This window comes from Hoplias malabaricus, chromosome 4, assembly GCF_029633855.1.
Source record: "Hoplias malabaricus isolate fHopMal1 chromosome 4, fHopMal1.hap1, whole genome shotgun sequence".
Lineage (NCBI taxonomy): Eukaryota > Metazoa > Chordata > Actinopteri > Characiformes > Erythrinidae > Hoplias > Hoplias malabaricus.
The window spans coordinates 10080939-10105304 of NC_089803.1; the positions used below are offsets into that span (position 1 = coordinate 10080939).

At 41.4% G+C, this 24366-nt stretch overlaps 1 protein-coding gene across 3 annotated transcripts; it reads left to right on the forward strand.

The window, feature by feature from the left end:
- Positions 1 to 6887: 6887 nt before the first annotated feature.
- Positions 6888 to 23055, forward strand: LOC136695611 (H-2 class I histocompatibility antigen, alpha chain-like). 3 transcript variants are annotated; one of them, XM_066669774.1, is made up of 7 exons: positions 6888 to 6954; positions 14139 to 14405; positions 14683 to 14958; positions 16172 to 16456; positions 18208 to 18324; positions 18402 to 18497; positions 21768 to 23055. In XM_066669774.1, the coding sequence occupies exons 2-7, from the start codon at positions 14150 to 14152 to the stop codon at positions 21884 to 21886; spliced, it is 1149 nt and encodes a 382-aa protein (XP_066525871.1). In that variant the 5' UTR covers positions 6888 to 6954; positions 14139 to 14149; the 3' UTR covers positions 21887 to 23055. The 3 variants fall into 3 exon arrangements, with proteins under 3 accessions (XP_066525871.1, XP_066525870.1, XP_066525872.1); XM_066669773.1 differs by lacking the exon at positions 6888 to 6954 and adding an exon at positions 10443 to 10573; XM_066669775.1 differs by lacking the exons at positions 6888 to 6954; positions 18208 to 18324; positions 18402 to 18497 and adding an exon at positions 10443 to 10573.
- Positions 23056 to 24366: the final 1311 nt, after the last annotated feature.

Here is a 24366-nt window from a genome sequence, read left to right on the forward strand (position 1 = left end):
ATGGACTGTTGAAGTCATATTAGATCTGTCTCTACTGCACACAGGGGGTGGACTTGGACCGTCTGGAGCCCCTGTCAAAGACAATGTCATCGTTTTATCCCTTTCACTCAAGCTTGTTTCTCATTCAGGACACAAGGTGGCGCCATTGGACAAGTTACTGCTCTCAGACACTGCCCCAGACCCCTACAGTCAAGACCCTCACTCAGTAACAGCTTGTTTTTTCAGGAGTGAATAAGTTCAGCACTCTTTCCTTCTCCTGGACCAGTTTTTCAGTCCTGAAATGTTTATATTTTACAGAAACTGTGATTAAATCATTGTTATTTACAGACACACTGTTCACTTTATTACAAACCCTGTCCTTTACTCACCGTTGTAGTTAAACTGCTCAGAAATGGCTGCTGTTCCTCTGGTCACTAACCATTTTTGACGTCACCTGAAAAACAACACGTTTCCTGTTCGATTTGTTTAAAAATAAAGTGTTTCAAATCAAACAAATTAAAATTAATCCACTCAGATTCCTCTGATGTTCACAGTGAGTTTAAACAAATCCACTGCAGACAATAAAGCTGTAAAATACAGTGGTCTGCAGTAGTTTTACTGTTTATAGAAATGTAGAAGATCTCAAAGCAAACCTTGACAAAGAATTTAAAACAAAGTAAACGTACCAAAATGGAGAGGATTTTTAACACAACTGTGGATTATGAAAATTAAAAATATACCTGAAAGGACACGTCTGTGGAAAACACTGCACACAAAGTAACACTGTGGGTTACACTTCAAAGAACAAGACTATGATTCACTCCCACATTTAGGATTGTGTTTTAAAGATGAAGAGCTTATGGATGAAGCCTGAGAATGCCCCCTTTTCTTTGTCTTACTTTAGTTGTGGGTAAAAGTTTCTGTTCTAGTGACATGTTTATTCCTTTCATTCATTCATTGTCTGTAACCCTTATCAACTTCAGGGTCCCAGACCAACGCTTGACTGCAGTTGTTGCTGCTAAGGGCGGCCAAACCAGTTAAGGTTTAGGGGCAAACACTTTTTCACACAGGGCCATGGAGGTCTGGATACTTTTTTCTCCCTTAATAATAAAAACCTTCATTTAAAAACTGCATTCAGTGTTTTCTTGTGTTGTCTTTGACAAATGTTTAAATTTGTTTGAAGATCTGAAACATTCAAGAGTCACAGACATTCAAAAGAAATAAGGAAGTGGTGTGATGCAATTCAGCAAAGTTGTTGTGGGTGTTGGAAAAAAAAAATCTACCAGAGCCTTGTGTTGCAGCCTGGTGAGACGTGGGGGAAAGTGAGTCAGAGAAAAGGATTCAGAAATAGAACAAAAATTGGAAAAACAATGAGTAATGGATGTAAAAATTCAGAGATGGGTGTGTCTTGTGTTTGCTCTACTTCTCCGTGTGCTCCGGAGAAAAGAGGGCTGCTCCAACAGCTGAAACATGAGGCCGAGGGGTTTGTTGGAGGAACCGTTGACACAGGAGACCGCACGGGTTCCTGTTAGGTAAGCCCAAACTGAAGAAGAAAGAAGCTGTTCCATTGAGCATGAAGCTCCATTCCCAAGAAAAGATGGGGGACTTAGGGGACGAGGTTTCAGGACTGGAAAGGGCAATGGAGCCGTTCATCAGTGTTGAAAGTGCCTATGGGTGAAGGAAACAAAAGAGAGCCTCACTCCCTGATGTCAATGATGGGGGGTAGGGGGAGTTCTGTGAACACCTCCAACAATTCTGTGAGAATTTCCACCCAAGCCCAAGGATTGGGAGACCGCTGATGTGACACCGTTGGAAAGTCATCTGAAGTATAGTACTGAAAGGGGTGGAGACTTTGGCTGCACACTTGTAGAAAAGAAAAAAACGACAAAAAGCAGAAAAGGGAAGAGCGCTAAATGAAACCCTAGCTGAGCCGGAGAGGAGTGGAGCATCTGGACAAGATCATGAGGAGATAAGGTTTTATTTCTTAAAAATGTATGTTATTAACACAAACTGATGCTTACAATGTCATTCCTAGAATAAAGATGAGGCAGGAATAGGAATGAGCTTTTTACTAGATTCAGGAGAATTCACATCTACTTTTTAGAGTTTCAAGATTTACAAGTTCTGCTTTGTCAGCTGATGAATGTCCACTGCTAAGACTAAATTACTGCACCCCACTGACCTCCTAACAGACTGGGTCGATGTTATGGTGGTTGAGGACCTTCATTGCACTGTGCACGGGCGTGAAGGGCCTGATAAAGATTTTGAAACCAAATGGGACTTGTTGGTCTTGAGTGAAAAACTAAAACTGTGTATCTCTTTTGGGAAGAGGGTTGCTCCGTAGCTCAGGTCGTCCTCTCACCCTCACAGAAGCAGTTGTTTAACCCGTTTGTTCAGAGGGAACGCATATTTGCTCGTTCTGAGCCTCATACATCTTTAACTAATCGTCCTGAAGATGAGTGAAAAGATCTGGGTCCTTGGCTGTGCACCTCCTTGAATGATTGGTGGGATCATGGAGGAGGTGTTCAATACTGTCCTATACACAGCTGTGGTTTCTGTTTTCCACACTGTTTAGATCATGCACGACTGTTACGGCTGTTGAGGGCATCACTCTGGTGTTCGATTCACTCGTCGTTTCTGGTGTGAATGCGTTTTTCAGAATTCCAGTGCTCCCAGAAAGTCAGTACTGGTTCACTTTCTCATTTAAGGTTAAATTGTGGACATGGACCTGTTTACCCCAGGGCTTTGCAGAATCTCAGACTATATTTAATAAGCCCCTACGCTGTCAGTACACCCTCAAGCGTACATATTTGTACCTTTAATTAGGGAACATAATTGTGTTGATTTCATACGCCCCATTTCATCTCCAGGACTTTTATTATGTTTTTATATTAGACACAGTTCTATAATGAAAACAAATTTTCACTTCTCCTTCTAGAGAACAGAAAGTCATGTACCTTTAGTGACTAATAATGTACCTCTAGTGTACCTTTTTTCCTGAGAGTGTAAGGCTGATTTGGAGGGTTTCTCTTTTCTAAAGGCAGTACCCTTTCTCAGTATGTACTTGTTGGTATGTTAACCTTACTTCTGACTTGTTGGTATGTTCACCTGATGTTGAGGCAGGTTGTGAAGATACTGTTGCGTTATTGTGTTTCCTTGCTTCTCGTGTCCTCAAGATCAGTCAGAAAAAGCTACAGTTTGTAAAACAATGTGTGTTCTACATTTCAGCAGAAGGGAAATCATTTGATTCAAACACACCCTTTATTCAAGCAGTAGATGAGAAAAAGGGGTTAATGTCTTCTGCTTTGCTCCAGGAATATGGGGGTCGAAATGACCAGTGGCATATTTCTCCAGTAAATTAGACTCTGGCACGAGGATTGCCCAAATGTCCACATGCTGTGTCAATGATTTTGTTTAAAACAAAAACCTTGTCAGCTGCACCCTGGTTGTGACATCATGCCTTTGTTGTTTGAACTACGGAATGTTATTATTCAGTGTTGCACAATTCTAAATCCTGCAACCCTTCTCCCTGCACAGAGATTCTGTCAAACCATCATGGGGCTCTCCATCCTCCCCAGCTTTGCTCCCAGAGGCCTGATTTAACAGACACTCCTATTCCTAATGCTGATTTTAATTTGTTTGTGGATGGGTCGACATCCAGTGACAATGATGGAAAGAACAATGTTGGTTTCACTGTGGTGTCTCTTCATGAGTGTTTGTGTTCTGGCAGGTTGTCAGGTTCACTTTCAGCTCAAGCCACAGGATGGGTATCTCTCACAGAGGCCTGTAAGTGGGCTGAGGGTGAGACGGTAAACATTTGGACGGATTCCCAATATGCTTATTCCTGTGTTCATGAGTTTGGAAACATTTGGTCAGACAGGAAATTTCTAACAGGAAAGCACACTGCTCATCACATTCTAGTGGCTGATTTATTAAAAGCAAGCTAGGGGCAACACCCTCGCAGGCACCTCAAAATTACTCATTGTTTTCTCTCTTACAGGAACTGTGTTCCAGAACCCCCACCAGTCTCTCTCATTGAGCTCAGTTCTCAGATACAGAGCATACAGCTTGGTGTAAAGCTGGCTGTGTTCTCAAAAACGAAGTATGGCAGGCCTTAGTTGGTAGACCATGCCTGCCCTCTTCATGTTCTATTGTGCAACTGCAACAATGCAGCACGAGGAATTAAAGTTACACCAGGGACACATCCTCCATCCAATGAGCCTTTTGAACATTTACAGATTTACAGACAGAAGTATTGTTTGGTGCTGGTGGATATATTCTCCAAATGGGTGGAATGTTTCCCCACCCGCAAGCAACATGTACACGTTGTAGCAAAACTCTTAATCCTACATTATCCCACGTTGGGGCATTCCCCGCTGCATTGGTAGTGATAATGGACCAGCTTTCATTAGCACAGCCCTCACTCAGCTTGAGGGACAATTGGGCATAACTACAAAATTACATAGTATTTATCACCAGCAGAGTGCTGGTGCAGTAGAGCAAGAAAATGCAAGAATCAAGTCCAAACTACAAAAATACTGCTTAGAGACTGAGCTAACCTGGGTGCAGGCTTTGCCTCTGGTTTTAATGTACATGTGCATGTGAGGGAGAGCACAATAAGGGTTAACATTCTGATCGCTTACAGGCAGCAGCAGCTTTAGCCAAACCACTGGAGAGAAAGTTAAATTCCTTGAAACCAGACGGCTGGGTGGTGCTAAAGGCCTACAGATGAAAAAAAAAAACAAACAAAAAAAGAGGTTTGGACCCATTCCCGGTTTTGCTGACTACGGATACAGCAGTGACATTTTAAAGATGTGCACGTGACTCACTGCAAGAGAGCCTCCAGTACTGGGAGTCACTGAGAACTCTGTAAAACAAGACTGAGCTTCCTTAAGTTGATAATCACGTTTGAAGATCTATGTAATGATTATGGTACCGAACAGAACGTGCTGTGCTTGACCCTGTGTGTACTTTTGTGAAAGGAGAAGTGCAGAAAATGCCTAAGTTAGATTTAGGGCAGCTCACATATGCATAAGAGGGCAACATAAAGAGAAGAAAGAAATGAGCTATCAGAATCATATCAAGAATGTCTAGGACTTGGGGAAGTAAACAGATGTAACAAAATAACTGTATGTTATAAAAGCCCTGTATAAACTGATGTGACTGTCCAAACAAACTAGAGATTAGAGTGAGAGTTAGCTCTGTTTCTTCATTAATCTGGTTTCTCCTCTGATCTGAGCAGAATATGCCTTCCTTTCTGGTGGCGAGACTAATTGCCATAACTGACAGGACCGGACAGTAGTTAAAAGTGATGTTTACTGTAATGAATCTTAAAGCTGACAAATATATATAGAATCTAATGGCTTCAATGTAGCTGCAGATGCAAGTCTGTTAATCACATCTTCATAATCCAGCACTGACAGCAGTTTTGCTTCAACAATCTTTTTTTCTGGTGTGTGTTTTAAAACATGACTAGTTTTGATACATTGAATTTTACCTGTAAACATGTTTTACTGTTGTTTAAAAGTACATTGATCATGAAGTCATGTGCCAAGCCACTTATATTCACTACCTCATTCCACTACGGGTCTCTACAGGGTTGTGATTTTAAAAGTATTAAAACTTTTATTAAAACAACTTGTGTTGTTTTCCAGATACTGGGAATTCTGCTTGATAAAATAGCTTATCTTCTCCATAGCATTTTTTCATGTGGATAGTGCTTAGGTGCTGAAGCTACCATTTGAGGAGAGAGACCATGTGCAATTTATGCCTTTGCACATCTTTACAAATCCAGTCACAAAAAAGGATTCATATTTATTGTGTAACATTTACAGACCTCCAGGGCACTACTCAGAATTCTTAAAAGAATTAAGTGACTTCGCTGGAAGCCCAGCTGTGTGCAATGATAAAGTTATAATTGTAGAAAACTTCAATATTCATTTTGAGAAGGCCCCACTAAAAAAGGCATTTACTTTGACACTAGGTCTTAACATTCATTCATTATCTGTAACTGCTTATACAGTTCAGGGTCACGGTGGGTCCAGAGCCTACCTGGCATCATTGGGCGCAAGGCAGGAACACACCCTGGAGGGGCGCCAGTCCTTCACAGGGCAACACACACACTACTGAGCCTCAATCCACCTACCATGGAAGGAAACACACACGCACACAGGGAGAACACACCAAACTCCACACAGACAGTGACCTGGAGCAGGACTGGAACCCACAACCTCTAGGACCCAGGAGCTGTGTGACTGTGACACTACCTGCTGCACCACAGTGCTACCAGGTCTTAACATAGACAAATTTAATATCTTACCACAAACCTCAGCAATCTCTGATCATTACATTATTTCATATGAGCTACTTCTTAGCCATAATATATTTACGTCCCCTCGCTATTCTACAAAGTGTTCAATATAACCATCTACTGCCCTACAATTTATAGAAAACAATATTACTTCATTTCTAGTCCTGATTCTAAACATCAAGTTTTCCTTTTACACAACCTGTAAACACCTTTCTAAAAACATTTGTACACATCTAAATAAAAATGAAAAGAAAACAGAAACAGGATCCAGAAACACTGCTGCCTTCTGTGGGTCTGAGCTCATTTAAGACTAAGGTGGAGTGTGTGAAGAGGAAATGCCTTTGATCTTAAGACCTGGAGAGTGGCCGTGAAGTGTTAGGAGCTGATTTTCTGGAGGAGAAGTGTTACTGAGGGGCTCTCACCCTGCTGTATGGTCAGTGGAGCTGATAAAATGGAAAGTGAATGTAAAAACAAGGAATGGCTATTCTCTCTCTCTCTCTCTTTGTGCGTGTAGAAGACGTTTCTTTGTTCACAATCCTTTGGCAGTGACGTGTTTGGAGCTGATTTTCTGGAGGAGGGTTACTGAGTGGCCCCAACATCTGGAGACGTTTTTCAGTGAAGAGTTAGTGGAGTCTCTGCTCTGCTGTGCTCTGCTGTGTCTGGAGGTGTGTTCTCAGTTCTGTAAGAGTCTGTAAGATCTGGGCGTTGTCTTTATTCTGTAGTGAGTTGAGTGTGTGTAAAAGTACAGGACAGATTATTAATTGTTGTTCAGATATTCACCATTAGAATATGATACAAGTGTAAAACTGCTGTAACGTCCTGTAAAACCCACTGTGGGGGACATTTCTCACCAAACACACAACTTCCTCCCAGTGTAAGGTGGGGCTGTTTGTGGTTGCGTTATTTAGCACACATTTTTTAACGTTGTAGTTAGACCCAGTTAAACTCAGTTTGGTGACGTCACCACCCTGAGGATAAAGGCTGTAGTTAGAGACGTGAACCTTTTTGATCATTTCATTTTCACTTGAATTTGGGAGACTGTTAAACAGGAAATGACTCGTTGTTTGGACTGAAAACAGACTTGTGGTTTTCCATGAATTCCTTAAGTCTGTAAGTACATTTTTTTTCTCTGATTAACTCTTTCACATTAAAACCCCTCTGTATCAATGTTTTTATTTTTTTTTACATTTAATTTTGCAGAAATGTAGAAAAAATAAGTGGCATGTTCCTGTGATGTTGTGTGAACAATAGTTTTTTTTGTGAACATTTACTGTGCACCGTGTGTCTGACTGCTGTGTGAGTCTGATCTGATCTGATCTGTTTGGTGTCTATTGGCTGTTAGAGTGAAGAACATCACTGACTAGCTACTCTTTATCTCTAATGGCCACATCCCATTTCCTTAAAGTATATTTTTAAACCTTCCCACTTGGAGCTGCTCAGTAACTGCTACAAGGGCAGTTTCGGTTGAGTGCGCTGGTTTGAAGCCAGACTGGTTGGGGTCCTGGAGCTGGTTGTGGGTAAGAAAGAGGGACAGTGGATTATACACTGCATGTTGAAGAATTTTAGAGAGAAAAGGAAGGAGTGATACCAGTCTGTAGTTACTGAAGTCAGAGGAGTCCAGGGAGCGCTTCTTCAGGATGGGAACCACCCTAGCAGACTTAAAGGCAGATGGAACTTGACCAGAAGACAAGGTGCTGTTTATGATGAGTGTGATGAAGGGCAGCAGGGCCATGGAGTTTGACTGGAGCAGTGTCGAGGGGATGGCGTCCAGTGGGCACGTGGTTGGTTTGCTGGACTTGAGTAGCTTTAGGACCACATCTGTGGAAAGGGAGGAAAAGCAGGTTAAAGACTTCACAGCTTGAGATTAAGTGGAGGGAGGGGGACTGAGGGAAAAGACTGGCAGATTTTATTAACCTTCTCCTCAAAGAAGGTGACAAAATCCTCCATGGTGAGGAAAGAGGGTGGGGGTGGGGGTTAAGCTTGCGTGGGTCAGATGCTGAAGCTTCCAGTCTCCCTCTGTAGAAAGCAGGAGTAAGAGTGCTGAACAAACTTTGCACGTTTATTTACGTTTATAAACGTTTATTGCTCTCTTTTGTGAAAAAGAAGACAAGCATTGGTTTAACCTTCCCTTCCAATGCTCACAGAACAGCTTGGGTCCATACATCTCCCTCACAACATGAAAACAGTAACACACACAAGCATCCTAATAAACACATGTAACTACACAGAATAAGACCTACATTAACACTAAAGACCCACATAATGACATGAAATAAAACAGTACACATAAACAAACATTAGCAATTATTATCAACTATTTCTGGGTAATGACGTACCCGCACAGCCCCCTCACACACACAGTGGCATATGCCACAATACATTAAAATCAATTTTATAAAATATATTCAGCCACAGCATTAGCAGCATTAGTTTGATAAGAGAACACTCAACACTCACTCAGATCTAGGCGTTGTGATGGAGCGCTATTCACCAAATTGGAAATATAATAGAGACATTCATTATCTGTAACCCTTATTCAATTCAGGGTCACGGTGGGTCCAGAGCCTACGTGGAATCATTGGGCACAAGGCGGGGAATACACCCTGGAGGGGGCGCCAGTCCTTCACAGGACAACACACACACACACACACACATTCACGGACACTTTGGAGTCACCAATCCACCTACCAACATGTGTTTTTGGACCATGGGAGGAAACCGGAGCACCCGGAGGAAACCCACGCGGACATGGGGAGAACACACCAACTCCTCATAGACAGTCACCCGGAGCGGGAATCAAACCCACAACCTACAGGCCCTTGGAGCTGTGTGACTGCGACACTACCTCCTGCGCCATCGTGCTGCCGTATAATAGAGACAATTAATGTCAATTTTAATTTATATATATAGTTTTTTTGCCCAAAACTGTGTCCGTCCCTGAGAGCAAGGAGACGGTGGACCACTGTAGTTCCACTGAGGGCAAAGTTGGAGGTCCACTAATGTTTTACACAACATTTTCTGGGCGGACCACTGCTGATTAAACAGAATTTTAGACAAAACGCCACATTTTAGCACTTTTCCATTCACAGTCCAATTTACATTTCTCTCCTTCATTAGGTTCTTTTTGTTATTCTTTATAAATAAGATTAGTAAATAGTTTAAATCCAGCACTGTGTCAACATTTTTATCATTTAATCATTTTATATCAGTCTTATACTCATTATTATATCTCTCAGAGTTGTTGGTAATATTTGTATTAGTGTGTTTTCCAGAATAAAAATCTCTGTGAATGTAAAATCTGTTTGAGGGGATTATAAATGAGTTCTATCCTGTACAGGACAGTAATCTGAGTGGTCCGATGGTGGACCAGCAGTGATCTACAGTCAGTGGTGTGAGAGCGTTTTTATGCCAGTGGACCGATATATGCTCGCTGTCTGTGGTGAATCTTTTAAACAGCGGCTGTAGAAAATTAACGGTTTAAATACGAGTTTCAGGGCCACAGCTTTGAAAAAAAAACAAGATTCCAAGATTAAAGTCAGAATTCCGAGAAAAAAAAATTATTCTCAGAATTATTCCGAGATTATACTCAGAATTCTGACTTTAATCTCGGAATCTTGTTTTTTTTTCAACGCCGTGGCCCTAAAACTCCGTCGTAGTTTAAAACTCGTCAGTGTTGTTATTTAAAAGCTCTGACGCCTGGTGAGACGCTGATCTCCAACTCATTTTACACAGCAGATATGACCGAGTATGATTTACAGATCAGGAAATCTGACTCCGTGGTCTAAATTAGGAGTTTGGGAATTTAAAATGTGAATGTTAAATAAAAGTAGCTATAGCAAAGACCATGTATTTTACAAAAGTTTATGAATATGTTAACGCTGTAAATCCTCGAGCACTGGATTCCAGCCTAATTTTATTTGCAACACGAATCAATATTTAACACGATTTAAACATTGGCAAATGGTGCCGAGGCACATTTCAACGTCATATTTTCAAAAAAAAAAGAAAAGAAAGAAAAAAAAAACTCTCGCATATTTTTTTTAATATTTAAAGGTGGTTTCGGTCGCGTAGACGACGAGCAGAATAAAAACAAAAACATTAGCTACGTCTACTGACATCTACGTGCCTGCTACGACATATCCGCCCACTTCCTGTGTGTATCCCGAACGTTCAGCAGGAGTTATGGGATATATATTTTTTATTTTATCAACAAAATCACACTGATGTTTTTATTTATTCTGCTCTGTAATCTGGTCTTGACTCAAGATGTCGACTCGACTCGAGGTGAAGTATCTACTGTGTATAATATACAGTGTAAATAATGAGGTGTTGTGGAGGTGAACGTTACACAGTGTTAACGACTCTCAGTATCACAGCTAGCGCTGATTAAAGTGACGCAGTGTCGATGATAAAACTGGGGCTTTATTGTTGATAGAGAATTATTATTGTTGATAGAATCGAGCGTTATATTAAATATTCACCGATAAAACACAGTGTGAGTGTAAAACTTATTAATATTGGCCCAGTGTGAAAAACTAGTTCCTTTTCTCATAAACCACTGGGTGGAGAAGATTCCCCTTCCTGACGGACACTTTCTTCTAAACACTCCTGTTTACTAATAAAAACAGGATATACTGTGCTCAGCAGAAATGAGTGCACACCCTTTAAAAAGTACGATTTTATTCGATAACATGAATACAGTTTACAAAAGTGAACGCAAGAATAATTTCCAAAATTAAGACCAGACTGAGTTTCATAGATCATTTGTTTAACCAATAAACACGAAAGTAAGGTTAATAATATAACTTTATTACATTGCCTTTAACTTAACTTAAATTATTTGATGCTAAAATGAAAACACCCCACAAAACCTACTACATCTTGTGCTTTGTTTGACCTCCATGATTTTTAAGGACAGCACAAAGTCATCGAGGCATGGAATGAACATGTTGACATCATCTGTCTTTCAATACAGAGCAGTACAACTGTGAAATGATGATATAATCAATGAAATGCAGCTCCACACAAGGACACTGCCACCACCATGTTTCACTGTAGACCATGTTTTTTTTTTCTTCCTACTCCTCACCTTTGAAACAACATACAGTTTGGAAGCCATCAGTTCCAGAAAGATGTATCTTTGTCTCATCACTCCAGAGTGTAGAGACCCAGGAGTCTTCATCTTCTTTAGCGTGGGCTTTAGGAGAAGCTTCCTTCGTATGTGAGACCCATGAATGCCATTCCTCTGCAGTGTTGTCTGTATTGTGTCACGGGGAACAGTCACCCTCCCTGATTTGGCTTTATCCTTATTTAGATAACAGCAGGAAACTGGTGATTTTCTTCAACCTTTCTCATCAGAGGACACTCCTGTTTATGTGCTAACTTCCGTGGACAGCCTGGACGTCTCTGTGAGACGGTTGCACTCCCGTTTTGTTACATATTTGTATCAATTTTACTATTAATTATTGGGATTATTTTTAAACAACAAACATTTATTAGAAGTTGATCCTCTCAGACAGATCCCGATTTTCTCTGAGTGCCAGGATGTTACTGAATGACTTTTTTTTTTACCTCTAGACACATTCTGTGTAGTTTTAAATGGTTATAAACAGTAAAATACACATCAATATTCAAATAGTTAGAGAGATTTCACACATGAAAATCCAGACAGAAGATTCCTGTTAGTTACATAGTGTACATTTAATTTGGTAAGTTTTGTTTCACACTGCAGTTTAGTGAATGGACTAAAGGAGTTATCTGCATCCTGTCGTCACCTGCGTGAGCCGCGTCTCCCCACGTTTAACTCTGATTGGTTTGTAGAGGGCGGTGTCTGATCCAACAGATTCATTTTTACTATTTAATATTTACTACTTCTACTTATTTGTGGCTGAGACACATTCCTTGTTTACTTTTGTGATGTTTATTTATTTAGCAGCTCTTTATTCTCATTTCCCACTCCACCTTAAATGGTTGATCTGCTGTGTCCCAAACCTCACCTGCTCTGAAACTGTCCTTGTAAACAGGAGCTGGAGGTGGGAGTGGTAATGAATTACAGCTGTGGTGCAGGGGAGATTGAAGTGTCTGTGAGAGATTTAGCTACTAAACGCTGAGACGGGGTCAGACTTTATTCTCTTCAGAGTCTCCCAGTGTGAGTTTAAGTGTTAGTACACTCTGGGTTATGATTCTGGATTATGATATTAGAGGAAGTCATTAACCAGCCGCTCTCAGAAAGAGGAAATGAGCAGTTCTCTCTCTCAGAATGTGGTTTTCAGTTCTGTGATTCAGACGATGGGGGGGGGGGCGGGGACTGAGGAGAGACTGTACAAACAAACATTAGACCATGTGTCATATTCTTACTGAACTGTGAATGACACACAGAATTATTTAATTATAGACTTAAGTCAGGTCTTAAACAAGACAAAATTGTAAGAATAGAAAGAATAAATAATACTAATAAAAGAAAAAGAGATGATATCTGTACATAAACAATAATGACTGTAGTAATGTAATTTAATTGTATTTGACTAGATGTTGATATAGTGCAGGTCTGACTTTGGGGGACGGGAGCGTGGGGACAGGGGACGTTACCCCCTCAGGAAGTGATGTATTTCACACTGACTTCCCTTCATCAAGAAGAATGTTATATTTGTTCATAGTTTCAGAATTTGTGATTGTTTTGTGTTACATTTTTCTCAGTGAAGGAGAAAGTGCAGCTCTGTCTCCACCTCTGCGCTCTCACAGTGTCCACACAGTCTTCTGTCTCTGGAGGCCAGGACGTCTTAGACCTGCCCCTCTCTACGGCCAGACTGTGGTCTCTGAGCCGGAGCTGGGTCAGGATCCGTCTCTGCTGTGTGTCTCTGACGGTGAAGAGATACTCGGCCGATCCGTACTCTCTGTTTAGGGCCTGACAGCACTGTAGTTTAGACTGGGGTTTACTTTCTGTTCCCCAGTGTTCCTGGTATGTGTCTCTGCTGTGTTGGATAATGTGGTCCTTCTCATTGGACTGTGGTCTGCAGGGCTGGGCTGAGCCTGTGGTGTGTTAAGAGTGTGTGAGTGGCTCAGACACACTAGTGCACTAGGGGCTGTGAACACACACCCAGAGCGGCAGGCAGCCATCCCTGGCACCCGGGGAGCATTTGGGGGTTCAGTGCCTTGCTCAAGGGCAATTCAGTCGTGGATGTTCCTGTCGGTCCTGAGGATCGAACCAGCAACATTCCTTCTCTGACCGTTAGGCCACGGCTGCTCATGGGATTAAAAGAGGAATAATAGGGGGATTATAAGAGGTACATTTTTATATGTATTTGATACCATGAGGAATTTGAAAAAATGACATTTTTGCCCACTCCACCCAGCCCTAATTTCAGTATAAAATGTTTGTGTGTAAAATTATTCAGGGGGGAATCACTTTACTTTGTGTTATCTTTGTGTCTCTTATTTATTTATTTATTTATTTATTTAATAATACATCCTTATTTTATTTAAAATATAATTCTGACTCGAAACAATTCTAGTTTTAGACATGAATTATATTATTATTTTTAGGTAAAATTGAATTGTTGATATCTAAATTTATCTGAGCTCTAAAATTACACACATCTTCTATTTCTATTTTTATCAAAACAAAATTAGAGAATCTGAAGTGTACTACTCACAATCTCATTATGGATATCTGGACCTGGACTTGCTATTTTTTTCTATTTTTTCTTATTGTAGATCTCTGCAATACATTTTTATTAAAGCAGTTTCTGAACAGCTTTCACCAAAATATAGAACATTTAATCAAATTCTTAAAAAGAAAATGTTAATGTTAACCTTGATTACATTATTATTTATTCTCTGTTCCTCACAGATAAACACACTATGTTTTACCTCTTCATCGTCCAGTCTGAAGACTCCTCACACAACATCTACCAGTTCAGTGAAGAGACTCTGCTGGACGACACACAGACGGACTCCTACAGCAGTCGGGACGGTATCAGGACTCCTAAACAGAGCTGGATGAAGGAGATAAAGGACAGTGAGTGGAGAACAGGAACTGACAAGCTGAAGTATGAAGGACAGTGGGTGAACAAGGTTCTTCAGTTACAGTTGGAGGCCTTCAAACACAAAGCGTCAGGTGAGAATATTAATGTATCTCTTAATTTATGATTTCATAATCTTCATGAAGAGAAGAGTTTGTAAATCCTACTTTTTAAAGAAGCTGTAATTGAGAAAGAAATGGTGAAGGTCCTGAACCTCACCATAACAGAGTCTACCTTAGGCCTGAGTGCATTAATGTGTGAAGAATGGGTAATGAGTGCGGTGTTCAACAGGGACTGGGTTTAGTGTCTGTGTGCAGCTGATTGTACAGTGTTGAGGGTGTGAGGATGATTCCAGGTCTTCTCCTGTTTCAGAGCGTCATGTTCTTCAGTGGAGAATCAGCTGTGAGGGGGAAAAGCTTCCTGACGGCTCAGTGTCAACTTTAAACTGCATCAATGAATACGGCTACGATGGAGAAGATTTAATGTCTTATAACTGGACCTCGAGACAGTGGTCAGTCTCAGTGAAGGAGGCCCAGGAGACGGTGGAGAAGTTTAAATCTGAAGAAGGTCCAGATCCTGCTCGTGTTTGTCAGGACTGTGTGAAGTGGATGGGGATTTATTTACAGTACAGTCCTCAACACACACCCAGTGAGTATCTGGAAACTTGTCGTAATCAGAGTCTGTGATTTCACTCTCATTAATAACAGCAGGAGCAGTAGAGTCCATATCAGTGTTGTACACACCACAGCTGTGTGTTGGGTTCTCTGTCCTCACACACACACACAGTGAAGATAAACACAGCATTAAAGTCAGTTTCAGCAGTTTTTAAAGCCCTCCATAGTTCAGTGTGTGAGAGTGTTCAGATGTGAAGGGGCTGTAGAAACTTGTGGACAGACCCAGGAGTCTCTAAAGCTGTTTTCATGTGTGAAGTCTGGAAAATGTCCTGAGTTAAGGGGCGGAGCCTGTGCAGCATGCACAGGAGACACAGCATAAGTTCACTGTGATTCTCCAGATCATTCCCAGTCCACTTTCATTTCACCCAGTTATTCATATCTGAAAATATAGAACAACGCAGTTCATTACAACTGTCTGAGCACAGGAAAACCATGTGGTTTATGATTTCTGTAAATTTATTGGAAATAATAATAAAAACAAACATACATCAGTGTAGGTGTAAAGACCCAAACCCAGGTGTAAAGACCCAGAGGGTGTTTTATAACTTACCACAGTAAAACACAGTGCAGGGGAGTGAAATGGTGTTGGGTAATCCACAGTGACATTTTTCTCAAAACACTACAACTTCTACCTCAAAATCTTGTATTTAATTTTTTAGAAGTGTGTGACAAAGTTTCCCTGTTTACTGTTGCCATGGGAACTAAGGAGAGTGCTGCATTAAAGTAACACACTGACTGACACTTCACCAAACACAATAACGTCCTTTACGTAGTAATGTCCTTTACAAGCACCAAGTTTTACCACACAACACCACCTCCCGACAGCATCCCAGAAGAGCTTTTGTCTGGTCCCGTGCTCTATTTTTATCGACGACATTAGTCTGGAGCCCTGTGTCCAGTTTAACTCTTTGTTCCTCCACAGATCAGTTCTGAGAAATATTAAACACCTTAAAGCATTAAACCCATTGTTTCCTGTCCCCACCGCAGTGAACAAAGCTGAGCTGATCAGTTTCTCTAGAACACAGCATTTCACACCAGTCACCACTAACATTTACGCTGTTAAACATTTAATGAATCATTTAATAATGCTGTTAAACAGTGAATATATTTATTTCAGAACACGTTCCTTTAAAATCTACATTTGATTGAATGTAAAATGTTGTATCTGTACTGTTTCCTCTCTGCAGCTGTTCCAGATGTGTATGTGTTTGCGAAGAAATCTCAGACTGAGTCCAGCAGACTGAACCTGACCTGCCTGGCCACGGGCTTCTACCCCAAAGACCTGAAGATGAGACTGAGGATATTCACCACTTCACTCCCTGATCATCTACTAACATCCTCAGGAGTCAGACCCAATGGTGATGGAACCTACCAGCTGAGGAAGAGTGTGGACGTCCAGGAGGAAGATACAGCAGGATACGACTGTTCTGTTTCTCACGTCTCCTTCAGTGAAGCAGTAATTACACCATGGGGTAAATATATCTGTGTTTGTAACTGTAAACCCTGCCACAACGGCAGATGTGTCCACACCACACTAACAATAATCTTCATTCCTGTAGGAAACGGGTGACGAGATCAAAACTTCACTGTGTTTCTCCACTTTAATCAATACTAAACACTGCATCGGTGTTACAGGTGCAGATGCAAAAAGAGGGTCAGGTCAAGTAGCCTCGTCCCAAACAGGATGTAAACACTGACGTTTCAGTTAGACTTCCATAAATCTAACTGTTTTTAAATCCAAGCTGAAAACGTATTTCTTTCACCTGGCTTTCAGCATCTGTTAAGAGGTGGATTGAAGGGTTGGTGACTGTTTTAATGTACGTCTGATTGTGCTGTGTAACTGCTGACTGGAGGAGTTGTCTTCCTTCTTGTAAAGCACTTTGGCTTTAAATGTCCTATAAACAGTGATGGAAAAATGCAAACTAACAATGTAATGAGTAAATGTAAACTAACACTGTAGTCAATGTTGTGATTATGATACAGAATATGCCTTTTGAGGAGAGAAAAGTGCTTTGTAGTAAATGTCAATTGGGAGTTTGTTCCAGAGTTTGGTGCAGAAACAGCAAAGGCACAGTCCTTTTAAAGCTTGTGACAAGTGACGAGACAAAAGTGACAGTGAAACAGGTGCACAACCATTCAAAGCTTTGAAAACCTTAAATAAATTCTGTAATGCACTGGGAGCCACTGTAAAGAAGCCAAGACTGTGGTGATGTGACGTCTATTCTTTCTGACAGTCAATGTTCTGGCAGCGCTGTTCTGAACTAGTTGTAGTTGTGAAAGATATGCTCCATTAATCCCATGAAGTACAGTGCATTACAGTAATCCAGCCTAGACGTGACAAAGCCATGGATGACCTTTTCCAAATTAGAGGCATTAAGAAATGTGTTTAGTCTGGAGATCATTCTGAGCTGGAAAAAACAAGACACAAACACTGATTTTATTTTCTTGTCAAATTTTAGATGAGAATCAAAAATGATCCCTAGATTCTTTACTTGAAGCTTTAGATAAAGTGGTGGGACCAAGCAATTAAACAGTGGGCCATCCAATTCTTAACATCCATGATACACTCAAGGAGTCTGTCTAAAGAGCAAAGACTACCTGCAATCAGAGGCAGACACAACGGCAAATCATCAGCGCAACAGTGAAATGAGAACTCCACCAATAATTTGACCAAGGGTTAGCATGTAGAAGGAGAATAGGACAAGCCCTAGTACTGGACCTTGTTGCACTCCAGAGGTCATAGTCTCCGAAGCAGAGGAGTGCTTATCAGTATTAACTGAGAAGGTTCTATTTTTAATGTAGGAAATGAACCAATCAAGAGCCAAGCCATTAATTCCAACAGTTTGTTCCAGGTTCTCAGTGAGTATAACATGGTCAACACTGTCAAATGCAGCATTCAAGTCCAGCAGGACCAGTACAGAACAGTGTCCAGAATCAGAGATAAGTAAAAGGTCAGTAATGACTTCTAGAAGAGCAGACTTTGTACTATGAAATGCCCTAAAGCCTGATGTAAATCCATTTTCTCTACACTGAGTTATTGGAGCCTTTATTAGGATGTTATTGTAAGATCCATGATGTTCTCACTCCAGCTCATTTAAACACTGATCAGGGGTCAGTCAGTCAGTGACTCAGTAAGAGTCGTCAGCTCCTGTAGACAGACTCATAGTGCAGGAAACATTTAGTGCTGGGATGGGACTGATTCACACCACTGCTCTATTTACAGACGGAAGCTGCTCCCACTGCAGGGACAGAAGAGTGACTGTAGCGATTGTAGTTGTGATCTTACTGGTTTTACTGGGTGCAGTCGTCTTTATTTTTCTTTGGAAAAAATATAAGACTGGTGAGTACAGACCACACCCACAGACTCTACTCAAAGACACACAGTTCACTCATTCATTTTCTGTAACCCTTATCCAGTTCAGGGTCGAAGTGGGTCCAGAGCCTACCTGGAATCATTGGGCAGTAGGCAGGAACACACCCTGGGGGAGGCGCCAGTCCTTCACAGTGTAACAGGTAAGAGTAAGTCAGTTTGCCCGGAAACTATTACCCCAAACACTAAGTGATACAGAAAACACCCCCCTCCCCCCCCACACCTGTACACAATTACTTTGTTGGGTACCCTTCCCCACTCACAGGGGCCTCAACTAAATGAGCAGAGACAGCAATGAAGTAGAGGGCAAAATCTCAAAATTTATTAGAAACAATAAAGGAAATATCACAATGGACACAATTGCTCAAAACAAAAAAAAATACAAAAATAATAAAGGTCCAAGTTACCATGGTAGTCACGCGGTTCCAGTGGGAGCTAATAAAAAAAGTTATACAATATGAAAATCTCTCACACCACACTACCTTCAGCTCACTAGACCCATGGCAATACAGTGAAATTTAATACCACTACAAACACTACAAAATTCAATCAGCTTCTCCACTGGACAGCTTCCTACCAACGGCAGCCTGGACAGAAAAATACAATATTTATATAAACAAGCACAAAATATAAAACGTGCCATTATTTATTCTATTTAAAACACTACTCTGCCCTCTTTCAGTAACACATGGAATAATAAAAAGAAAACCATCCAAGGTTATTACAGTGACACAAGGAGACAGGCACTTCTCCCGTGTACCTGTCCTCACCGAGAAGCATAGAGGATCAGAATAGCAAAACAATAGTAAAACAAAACAGCGACTGGTAACAAGGTAACCACTCAGAGGTGAACCTACAAAGTTTTCAGTGGGGCTGGTCTGCTTCTGCCCATGCAAAATCCCTGAATCCGGTCTTGAAAGCCTCACGTCACTATTTTGGCTCCTCAGCACACAATACCTCTTGCTGCAACACCACACCAACCACACGCTGTACTTCTGAAGCTCTCAGGCACTGCCTTGAGTACTACGGAAATCCCAACGCGCTGCCCGACTTATGCAACTGGTGTCCACAATACCAAACAAACACCAGTGCGCAAGACCGGTTAAATATGATTACCCAACCAATCAGTGCGTTACACCACCACCGCTATACTACACAAGACCAAATCAATTATGTCACCTTAGAGGTGAGCACTTCACTCTCTACCTCACTGGTGCCACCATAAAAAGAATCAGACGGGAAACCAGACAGGGGTCGACTGGTCCTACCTGTCACAACAGGGCAACACACACATCTACGGACACATTTTTAGTCACCAGTCCAACTACCAACGTGTGTTTTTGGACCACGGGGGGAAACCCACGCGGACACGGGAAGAACACACCAAACACCTCACAGTCGCCCAGAGCGGGACTTGAACCCACAACCTCCTGGAGCTGTGTGACTGCGACACTAACCTGCTGCTCCACCGTGCCGCCCACAAGACACACAACAAACACTGGAAATCTACTAAAACATGCAGTTTCTGGAGAAATATTCTGTTTACTTTTAAAATAAAAAGTTAAACACAAATAAATGAACATGTCACTGGAGCAGAAATACAGCTAAATTACAAAGAAAAGGGAATTTCTCAGGCTTCACTCATAAGCTCTTCAGCCATAAAACACCATTCAAAATGTGAACGAGTTAGTGATTATAGTCTATTAATTATTATTTTACATGAATGATTTTTTTAAGTTTGGTTTAACATCTGCTATATTTCTGTAAAGACAACAGAGTATCATGTTTAAAATTTACAAACAAGTTTTGTTCTTCATTTGCTCGACTGACTTACATCCAGGAAAACACCTCTGGGACATTGTTTCTTTCTCTCGGACACCACCAGGTTGCTCCAGTGCTGCCCTGGTCCAGATCTGGGAGGAGATCCCCCAGGACACCATTGATTGTTTTGTTAGGAGCATGCCCCGACATTATCAGTCATATATACAAGCACATAGAGGCCATTCAAACTACTAAGTACCATTCTGAGTTGCTGCACTGGAATTTGGGCTGAATGGACTAACCTGGTGCATTATATTTTCGGTTTCATTTTTGGCTAGTGAGAGATTCGGACCAGTCACCAGCCAAGACAGGAGCAATCCCGCTGTGTTCAGTGCACATTATAAGGTTTATCTCTTGGCCTGCTGCTTTACCCAGTGTTACAGATGCAGTGTCCCTTGTTCTGAATAACAACAGTCTTGTTTCTGTGTGATCCATGATACAAGACATTGTACAGGATGGTGGAAACCTGCAGGGCATTGCTGCCTGACTCACCTCCAACAGTGCCTTTACTTCAGGTGTGTTCCCTGGAGGGATACCCAGGGGGATCCATTGTGCACACCTATGGGGGTCTAGTCGGGTCGTTAGCTGGGGACCACCAGTCATTGATTGTTTCGCTCCTGTAACCCCCGTACATATCCTGGTGTTGCCCTGCCACCCCCTCTTGGTGCCCTAGGTGTTTTTTGGCCCCCAGATCTTGTGCTTCCTCCATTAAGGAACCAACAAAGTCCCGACACCCCACTTCCACTGGACGTACTAGAGCTTTCCAGCCTGCCTCCCTGCACTCGGCTGCCAGGTTGGAGTACTTGGTTTGCTTCCACTCATTTGCAGCTTCCTAGCCCTCCTCCTACAGGATTATCAGCTCAACCAGGAGGACCACATTACGAGGTCTGGTCGAGGAATGTTTCAGTGCTCTCACTGGGAAAATGTAGCTGCCTTCCAAGGTCAAACACCATCCGCCATTCCTTGCTGAGAGAGAGTAGTCTTGCAGAGTCTTTGCAGTGGGGGGTTTGACCAAAGTCAGCTGAAGTCCTCTGAGCTGCTTCTCTTTGATATGATTGGTCCTTGAGTTCCAGTAGAAAAGTGACCTGAACTTCACTCTCTTTTTGAGTTCAGCTGCAATACTCCGGTAACACTTCTGTATATTGAAGAGGCTGGAACCAAGGAGAGTGGACAACCTCAGCACATCTGCTCTGTTCTGTCTTAACTCTGCACACTGAATACAGCGCCCCCTGCAGAAACTCTACCTGCTCTGTGTAGTAGTCACATGACCATTACGTAGCCAATAAACGTCCACTACACTTACACCGCTGGTTTTAAACTTTGTAATTATTACAAATCTAAAGCTGCAGGTCTCTTTAAAACATTGTTCCCTGTAGAGGGCGAGTTTCTCACTGAACATCAGCAGGTCATTGGACCGGGTCGAAGGGTGAGACTTCTGCAGACCACTGCATTTTACAGCTTTATTGTCTGCAGTGGAACATCAGAGGAATCAGAGGAATGGATTTCAGCAGAGACCTTTACATTTGTCTGATTTTAATTTGAAATTACATTTCTTTTAAAACAAATCTAACAGGAACTGTGTTGTTTTTCAGGTGGAGTCAGCAACAGGAACAGCAGTCATTTCAGACCAGTACAACGTAAACTACAACAGGAGAAGAGTGGAGTAAAGGAAGGGGTTCAGCAGTGTGTCACAGGGTACTCCTGCAACTGAATGAAACTGAAAGTGAACTGTAAATATTTTAAGGCTGAAACAGCATGGAGCAGAATCTATGAAACGCTTGAGCAGAATCCTGTAGGTTTTCAGGTAAAAATCTGTATGAAGTGTGTTCACACCTTTAGTCTCAGCTCCTGCTAAAGAAGTCAAAGTAGATTTCAACGCCACACCCCACGTAAAGATTTCTGCTGTTCTCCAAAGGAGCCTCACTTTATAAAAGGGCTTTAACTTACACTTTATTTAAATACTCAGCTCTGTTGTTGTTGGCCTGGAAACTGAACCAATCACCCACCGGCCTCAACCTCACTTCTCTCACCTCAACCTCACTTCTCTAACCTCAACCTCACTTCTCTAACCTTAACCTCAACCTCACTTCTCTAACCTCCAGGTCAAGGCTGCCACAAGCCAACTCACACAAACAGAAGGTAGCTCCATCCTAGACTCTATTTTCACAAAGTTACTGACTGCTCCTTTAAATGAAGTGTAGGTCAAAGCCCTTTCACAACGTGATGCTTTGGAGAACAGCAGAAGTGTTTACATGTGTCAGGGTGCAGAAATATAATCATTTGACTTCTTTAGCAGGTGTTGAAGGTTCAGAGTGTGTACACACTGCCTCCACATTTATAAAGACATTTATGAATAAGATCCCTGTTCAAATCTAAAGCTTAAAGGAAATATAATTGTACTAAATAAACTTGAATCAGTTTTAGGATCAGTATCAACACCATAGACTCTCAGAGCGATATAAACTCTGAACCATAAACACTACTGAGGTATGGAAAGGTATTTATTCTGTTCTTGATTTGAAACATGAGCATTAAATATTTATGTGTAAAAGTCTGGTGTGTGTTTGATTGCCCTTATGCCCTTTGATCTTAAAAGGTTAATTTTATTAATTTAAGATTTAGTGTTTAATAATTCTGTACTTTCCCCAAAGTGAGAGTCCTCTGTGTGTTCTTTGGGTGTTTACAGTGGAGCTATTATTTTGTTTCTGTTTTAATTTTGTGTTTCTGTAAAAGCTTATTTGATGACTGTGTAAATAAATGTGACTTGAACTGAACTGTCTTTATTGTGTTTAGTGTGTTGTCTGTTTTAATCCTGTGTGACTCTCTTCAGACTCATCTTCAGGTCTTTGGGGTAGAAGTCAGTGTCCAGGCAGGTCAGGGTCAGTCGGAGATTTCTGGGGAAACATACATTTATTCTGTAGTGAGTTGAGTGTGTGTAAAAGTACAGGACAGATTATTAATTGTTGTTCAGATATTCACTGTTAGAACATGATACGAGTGTAAAACTACTGTAACGTCCTGTAAAACCCACTGAGGGGGACATTTCTCACCAAACACACAACTTCCTCCCAGTGTAAGGTGGTGGTGTGTTTGTGGTGGCGTTATTTAACACACACTCTTTAACGTTGTAGTTAGACCCAGTTAAACTCAGTTTGGTGACATCACTTCCCTACGTCTAACTTCTCTATAAACCTGTGGATAAAGGCTGTAGTTGGAGACATGAACCTTTTTGATAATTTAATTTTCACTTTGAATTTGGGAGACTGTTAAACAGGAAATGACTCGTTATTACTTTTCTAATTTAAAACAAGGAAAAAGAAAATGGCAAAAACAGGAAAGAATACTGCAAGGAAAATTAAACCAAAAATGCTTCTCAGCCTGTGGGCTATGTACACTTGGTTATTTGATCTTGTGTCTGAGTGTGTGTGTGTGTACGTGTCTGTGTGTATACACTGATCAACTAGATCATTATGTACCACCTCCTTGTTTCTTCACTCTCTGCTCCACTGATCACAGTGTCCCGACCAATTTCCAGTGATTATTGAATTATTCCCACCAATACATTGATCCCCTCCAAAATAAAAAAATAAATAAAAATACCCAATCTGGTCTTTTTAACCTAGAAGTACAGAAAGGGTTAAATCATGTTCTCTACTCGAGTCCTACCTCCCTGTAACACACATGACTAGTGTGATTGGCTGTGCCTTTCCCTGCTGTCACGTACGTCTCTGTAGTTTGGTTGTTATCCACTCTGTGAGACATGTAATTAAAAATGTACTTAAAAACCTCTCAGCTGCCACTTCTTATGTTCATTAATTTATTCATTGTCTGTAACCCTCATCCAGTTCATGGTGGGTACGGAGCCTACCCAGAATCACTGGGCGTAAGGTAGGAACACACCCTGGAGGGGGCGCCAGTCCTTCACAGGGCGACACACACTCACACCTACAGACATGTTTGAGTCACCAATCCACCTACCAACGTGTGTTTTTTGAACTGTTGGAGGAAACCCACATGAACACAGGGAGAACACCGCTCCTTATGTTAAGAATTGTAATAGGTGGTTTGCAGTCGTGTGATTCTGATGACGTGTGAAATCCAGATGGAGGGCAGTAAGTGAAAAGCAGAATGGACGGCATAAATGCAAGACTGTAATGTGGTAGTTCGACAATATCACAATAAAATGTATTC

Coding starts and splice junctions, on each gene's coding strand:
- LOC136695611 (XM_066669773.1), top strand. CDS start 10,513: ATGTTTTTATTTATTCTGCTCTGTAATCTGGTCTTGACTCAAGATGTC. Junction 14,406..14,682: donor CTTCAAACACAAAGCGTCAG/GTGAGAATATTA, acceptor CTCCTGTTTCAG/AGCGTCATGTTCTTCAGTGG. Junction 18,325..18,401: donor TTGGAAAAAATATAAGACTG/GTGAGTACAGAC, acceptor ACCCTTATCCAG/TTCAGGGTCGAAGTGGGTCC.